The following is a 7,025-nucleotide window of genomic DNA, read 5'->3' on the forward strand; positions in this document are numbered from 1 at the left end:
AAAAAAAAAAAAAAAAAAAAAAAAAAAAAAAAAAAAAAAAAAAAAAAAAAAAAAAAAAAACTCAAAAAATGAAATTATTATCAACTAAATTTAAAATATACATTTAAAAATTACGAGAAGCAAAATAAATGTAATGATAACTAGACAATGTACTCGTTTTCGAGTCGGATTGCGATCGATAAGAATGTGACGATATTTTGAGAGGGAAAAAAAATGATAGAAAGTTGTGAAATCAAGAGAAAGAGATAAGGGCCTTGGCGTGGCATTGGTGTCTACATGTCATTGTCTCTCACCTCATTTTCTTCCTAATTTGGCCCTTTTCCTCCATTTCTATTGGTCAATCATAATTTAATTTCTCATAATTCCATTATTTTACAAAAAATCAATTTTAAATTAATATTAATAAATAATATTAAAATCATTTATTAAATTATCTTCCTAGGTTCTACATTTGTCGGCTCTGACCATAAAAAAAGTGGGTTCGGTGAAAAAGCATGTAAAAAGTCCACCTCAATATTTAGCTATAATCATAATAATTAAATATGTCCATTTTACCCCTCATACCTCGGGATAGAGCTGGGTATCTTCATATTCCCGGCCCCACGTCTTATTTATTTATTTTGAAGTTTTAACTATAATATTTAAACTAAATACTACGCTAGAAATATTGTAAATAATAAAAATTATATTCACTTTAAAATAACTATTTTTTAAAAACAATAATAACCAGATTTTTTTTTTTTTTTAAATATCCACCTCAATCAAAATAAACGGACAATTTTGAAGGGAATTTGCTCGAAACGAGCTGTTTCTCTCTATATTTCACCGTGAAAACGACGACTAAATCACTAAATAACCTCTCGATTTCTACGAGAGAAGAAATTACATCTTATTGCCCCACCTAATAGTTAAAAGAGAAATTTGGGATAATTTTTTAGGGACAATTTGGACATTTGTCCACCTAAAATGTCACATTCTTAGTGTACTTTGTTGTAGTTATTGAGATATAATGAAGCATTAAATCAAAACCCATTTCTTTAATTTCTTCTTTCTTCTTACCAAATATTCTCTACCATTTATTTGTCCCTTTTCCTAAACTACTTGATTTAAAATATAACATATTTTATATTAAAATAAGTACGACCTTATCCAAAGTTGTATCGTAGTTTCCTTACCCAACAAAAAAAAAAAAAAAATTAACAATCATAAATAAGTTAGGTAGAATTTCGTCAATTGATAAATATATAATTTCTCGTATTAATTTATAAAAATATATATTTTGATAATTCTTTCCAAATACTTAACACAAAGTAAAAATTGTTCTACATTGTAACGAGATTTCATGGGAAGAACATTTTTTATTTCTGTTAAGAGATTATTGATTCAAATCTTCATCTCATCTTATAATTTGTGATAAGAAATATTCTTGAAAACGAAAGGAAAAAATTGTTTCACGTTCAATGATGAACCCAACTTGACCATAAATTTTTTGAGTTGAGTTTGTTGAAAGATGTCTTAAATGGAAGTTAAAAAAAAAAATATTAATAAAATATTTCATAATTGAAAACTACTTTTAAAATCATTTTAAAAATTAAAGTGTATTTTTTAAAAATAAAGTATTAACGTATTTTTCTTGTTCTTTTTTATATATTTTTTAAGTTCATATATTATCTAAAAACTAAAAAAAAAAAATTAAAGTTACTTTTTTTAACCAAACATATTATTAATTTAGCATATATTTTGGACATGCAAAAATGTCAGAAAAAGAAATAAAATATTTATTTACATACTATTTTTGCCACCTGTTAAAATAAAAACGCAGACAAGGCGAAAATTAAGCAAGAGAATATGAGCCGTTGATTTGCTTATATTTCAAATCAGATGTCAGTGTCACAGAGACTGCTACGCTGACAGGAACCGCCTCGCCCAACTTGCTTCTTCTTGACATCTTCCCATCTTTAATTTTGCACCGTTGTTTTTTTTCCCTCTTTTTTTAAAATTTATTTTATGTTAATTAAATAGATCTAAACAAACCAAATCTAATACTTTCATTTTGTTGCGGTTGATTTTGAGAATATTATTCATAATCTTTATTTATGACGTGAATCACGATTAAATCGATATCGGAATAGATCTTGACTTACCACAAAATCTCGAACCAATGTAGTAATTCTTGGTTACCTACACTTTGATGCTCGTGCTAGTGTTAGATTCGAAGTGGTCTTGAGCTGGTAATTCTTGGTTCACCTGACACAAATTGCAGTTTGCTCGAACACATCTCAGTGAGACATTCTTCCATAGGTGTTTAAATTTGTATGGAGTGGATAATGTTTTAATGAATTAAATTATGATAACGTTATATAGTTCTCCAAAATAAATAAATCCCACTATTTGATTTTATAATTAATATCTAGTGGAAAATAAAATAAATAAAAGTCAAATTTTTTATTTATAAAAAAAATAATTTAAAAATAGAACTTAAAGTTATTGGACATGGCCACACGCCCAAGAAAATATACCCCTTTTTTTAATATAGACTATATTTTACATTTAAATGTGTCGCACATGTTGTATTTCGCGCTTTATTTATTGCAAGGGGACCCACTTTTCGTATTATTTTATTATTATTTTTTTAAAGATTTTATTCTTAACTTCATTCCCTGCATGTAGTCTAAATATTTACCAAATGTTTCGTTCCCCTCTTAAAATAATGTGGAATCTCACAATCTCACTCTCTTAGGGCCCAACGTCCTCGCTGACACTTCATCCATTGTTTGAGTCTTATACTATTTGTAATAGCCCACAAGTCCACTATTAACAAATATTGTCTGCTTTGGTTCGTTATGTATCACTGTTAGCCTTACGGTTTTAAAGCGTATATGTTAAGGAGAAATTTTCACTCACTTATAAGAAATGTTTCGTTCCCATCACCAATAGACATGGAATCTCACATTTCTTTACAGGAACGGAGACCATAGAGAATGATCATGAAAATATGACCGTGGAAAATACATTTTAATAGGTATTTTTGGTATTAACCTATTTTCCATTTAGATTTTTTGTCTTTTTTTTTTTTAATTTTATTTATTAACAAAACAAATAATGGTGACATGAATGGTAGATCCATATTTATTATGGACATTTAAATTCATCAGAAAAATACAAACAGGGGAAATTAATTGAAGTTTATATTAAAAGTAAATAATATATTTGAACAATTTAAGCTGAAGTGGATGTATTTGCACTCTGTTTATGGAGATCTTGCAAATTTCTTTATTTATACATATTATTATTTCAATAAATAAAAATAGAAGCAAATTTATTTGGGTTTTCTTCCTTAAAAATAATAATTACACGACAGTTATGTAAAATAGAATTAAATATAATTTAAGCAAAGAATAAATAAAGGAAATTAGTTGTATGGTAGCTCTCTTTTTAATGATATATATTAAAATAAGAGTGAAAATTAGGTTTTTCTCTTAATTTTATAAAATTCCAAATCATGTAATTAGTATAAAAATATTTTATTATTATTACTTATGGTTCTCTTAGCTGTTATAATTTAATTTTGAATATATATTTTTTAATTTTTAATTTTTTGTTTAAACTCTTTCAAAATGTTTATTAAAGGTTGCCGTTAATTAGGCGGCGTTAGTTAGTCTACAAAAGGAGGCCAGTTCTTTCTGCTACTGATAACGGCTAACGACGTCATCGGGATTGGACCCACAATTAAAGTTTTAGGAGTTCATTATTAATTAACCCAACTCGTTTTATTACTCATTGGAAAGTGACCGTTTACCGCCTATTCCAGTTCCCACTTTCTGTACGGCCTTGATATTTTTAGAATTTGACGTTCTGAGATATTAATTAATTGTTATTATTATTATTTTTTAATTTTCAACCGTCTAAATAATTACTGGCATATATAATGACGACTCCGATCCCGCGTTTCTTTGCTGATAAAGTGAAGCACGGAGCTTCTGGTTCTCTAAATCGCGTCCAGATTCTTTTTTTCTTTTTCTTTTTTTCTTCATTTCTCGTTTCTCTCTTAATTTGGAGGGATTTTGTTTTTGTTTAATCGGAACGTTTTCCGATGAACCGACAAATTCAAGTAAGTTTTGTAAATCTCAGAGGAATTTGATGAGAATGGATGAGTTTTCCGAGTTCTTGCGTTGGATCCAATTTTTCCATCGACTTTTGTGTGCTTTTAGTGATTCGATTTCCTGGAAAATTGTTGGAATGATTGTTTTTATGTTTCCAATGAAGTTTTGTTTTGGATTCGTTTTGACTTACTGGTGTTTACTGCTTTTTGTTCGTTTGATTTGAATTTTCTTTCCTTTTTGCAGGTTTGAATGAATCGAAAGGGAGGAGGCCTTTTGGATTATCTTTTTAATCTGGATCTGAGTAGAAATTTTGCCGATTCGTGGAGGTGAAAATTCGCAGATATTCCACGCTTTGATTCTCTTACGATTCTTCAAGTCTTTGCGGTTAAGCTTCAAATTTCGTCTTCTACCTGTTTCTGAATCCTCTGCTTGGCTTGTTTATCTCGCTGCCTTTTCTGGAAGATTATGGAGGCTACGACTTGTTTCCATTGGTCGCAGCCGTTTATTCCTCATTGTCCTTCTTCTCCGCAGACGCTAGCCTCCACTGTACTATCTCCGTCGTCCTCCAAACGCCGGAACTATGTCGACGGAGGATCTCTCGTCGGGCGGGGTGTTCAAAGGTTGGAGCAATCGAATCTGTTCGGTTCTTCATCGACGAAGCTTCATCGGTCGCGGTCTTGCGAGATTCCGAAGCTGAAGAGCCGCAGTATGAAGAGAACTTGCAGCGCGAGTTTGGATGCGTTCTCGGACGAGGAATTTTCCAAGAAGATTCAGGAACTCACGCTCAGATTCCAATGTTCAGCCGACGAGAATGAAACTGGCGGTAGCAATAGCGCCTCCTGTGCGGAATCAGATTCAGTATTGGAATTTGTGGAGCCGTCGTGGCCGGAAACCGGTCACGAACGGCCGGATTGGCCGGGGCACGACGAGCTTTTCCCGGCGATTATTGAACGAAGGGCGAATAACTTCGATCTTCCGGTTTCGCTCAGAATGTTAAAGAAGAAGTTGCAATGGCGGGAGGAAATCAGAGAATCGGCGGAATCTTCTCAATGCTCCGTCAAAAAGGCCTTCTCCTCCGTTGTATTCATGATTCGCGAACTTCATTGCTACACTCTGCGCCTGCGGGAGATTCTATACTTCGAAGATCTACAGAGCATTCTCGTTCGTGTCCAGAAAGAGACTCACGCTTCGTTCGTTTGGCTATTTCAGCAAGTTTTCTCTCAAACTCCAGCATTAATGGTCTCCATTATGATCCTTTTAGCCAATTTCACCGTCTACTCCATAGGGAACAACGAAGCTTTCGCGTATACTTCGCCGCCTCCAACCGCCATGGTTTCCGTCGTTGAACCACACGACCAACACCACTCCAAGTTCGATTCATCCACCATCAATACATTCTCCGTGTCCTCATCCAGTGGAAAAACAACATCGATCGGCGGAAACAATGGCGGTGGAGGGAAAGTACGGCCGACCGCCGGCGGAGTCGACGATGACGGACAGTTCGATCAGTCCGATCAATACCGAACAATCCTCCCGGACAACGCCTCTCAGGTTTCTTCATTTGGAACGGCGAAGGAGGCAGAGTCGGTCTCGAACATTGAAGATGAGGAGGAGGCTAGTTTGTGGAATTCGGTAGTTGAAGAAGCTTCGAAGATGCGCCAATGGCGAGACGAAGTTCTGGATCGAGATGCGATGCGGAATCTGATGTCGCCGGTGATGGCGAATATAGAAACGGATGATTACACAGAGTATTTAAGAACAGAGCTTCTTTATCAAACCAGTCTTCTTCAAGATCCTAACAATCCTCTCCTCCTTACGAACTACGCCCAGTTTCTGAACCTCGTCGCCCATGATTATGACAGGTCCAATTTCTCTTCCCCCTTCCCTTTGCGTTCCATTTTCGTTTAATCTAATTGCTTCTCCGGTCGAAACAAATCTGGTTATATTTGTTCAAGCTTCTTTTCTATTTTTGGATTTCAAGAATTGTATTTGTTTTTCAACTACAGTTTTCATGATGATTATGAAAATATTTGATTTCTTGATCAAATTTTAAAAAATAAAAATTAATTTCAAGGAAGTTTAGAATCGCGAGAGTTTAATCTGAATAAGAATCTTCAAAATGAAATTCCGAATCATCGTTTTCATGAAAAAAAAAAAAAAAAACTTCCCGATTGCAACTTATGTGGCGGTGGTTCAAGTTCTAGATAACAAAAATAGCTCGCTCTTGCCACGATCTTTTTCTCCCGACTGCACGCGCTTCCCTTTACGAAATAAGAGACAAAAGAAAAATCAGAGATTCTCTGGGGGTCCACTATGAGCATGCAATTTTTTTTTTTCGTTTTTAGAGAGATATTTAGGATTCAATTTTGTGGGAATTGAAATTACATAAAACAAGAAAGATTCAATGCAATATATTGTCGCTTAGTGAATGATGTTTTTAATTTGCAGAGCCGAGGAGTACTTCAAGCGGGCGGTGGCGGTGGTGCCACCGGAGGCGGAAGCGTTCGACAAATACGCCGCTTTCTTGTGGCAGGTGAGGAACGACTTGTGGGCAGCCGAGGAGACTTTCTTGGAGGCTATGTCCGCCGATCCAGGCAACTCTTACTACGCTGCCAACTACGCCCATTTTCTATGGAACACCGGCGGTGACGACACGTGTTTCCCCCTCGACTCCCCAGAAGCCTGATGGGAATTCCTTCGCCTATCAGTCTCCGACGGCAACGGCGGCGGTGGTGGACAACGGCCACGTTGGTATGGAAGGAATTGGTGGGATTTGGGCGGTGGATTTGGGCGGTCGGCATTGAAAGAGTAGAAACCTTGAGTTCTTTATTGGCTGGTAGCATCTTCACGTGGCTATGGTATGTTACAATGTATATTTAATTTTTCGTTTTTGGTCTTTGTTAATACATAACTTTTTTTTTT

At 34.6% G+C, this 7,025-nt stretch overlaps 1 protein-coding gene across 2 annotated transcripts; it reads left to right on the forward strand.

Annotated features, from left to right (window-relative positions):
* The first annotated feature begins 3,941 nt into the window (after nucleotides 1-3,941).
* LOC111469423 lies at nucleotides 3,942-7,025 on the forward strand. 2 transcript variants are annotated; one of them, XM_023114679.1, is made up of 4 exons: nucleotides 3,943-4,111; nucleotides 4,347-4,429; nucleotides 4,635-5,965; nucleotides 6,552-7,025. In XM_023114679.1, the coding sequence occupies exons 3-4, from the start codon at nucleotides 4,812-4,814 to the stop codon at nucleotides 6,787-6,789; spliced, it is 1,392 nt and encodes a 463-aa protein (XP_022970447.1). In that variant the 5' UTR covers nucleotides 3,943-4,111; nucleotides 4,347-4,429; nucleotides 4,635-4,811; the 3' UTR covers nucleotides 6,790-7,025. The 2 variants fall into 2 exon arrangements, with proteins under 2 accessions (XP_022970446.1, XP_022970447.1); XM_023114678.1 differs by having other exon boundaries at nucleotides 3,942-4,111; nucleotides 4,347-5,965.

Source organism: Cucurbita maxima, unplaced genomic scaffold, assembly GCF_002738345.1.
Source record: "Cucurbita maxima cultivar Rimu unplaced genomic scaffold, Cmax_1.0 Cma_Scf00040, whole genome shotgun sequence".
Classification (NCBI taxonomy): Eukaryota; Viridiplantae; Streptophyta; class Magnoliopsida; order Cucurbitales; family Cucurbitaceae; genus Cucurbita; species Cucurbita maxima.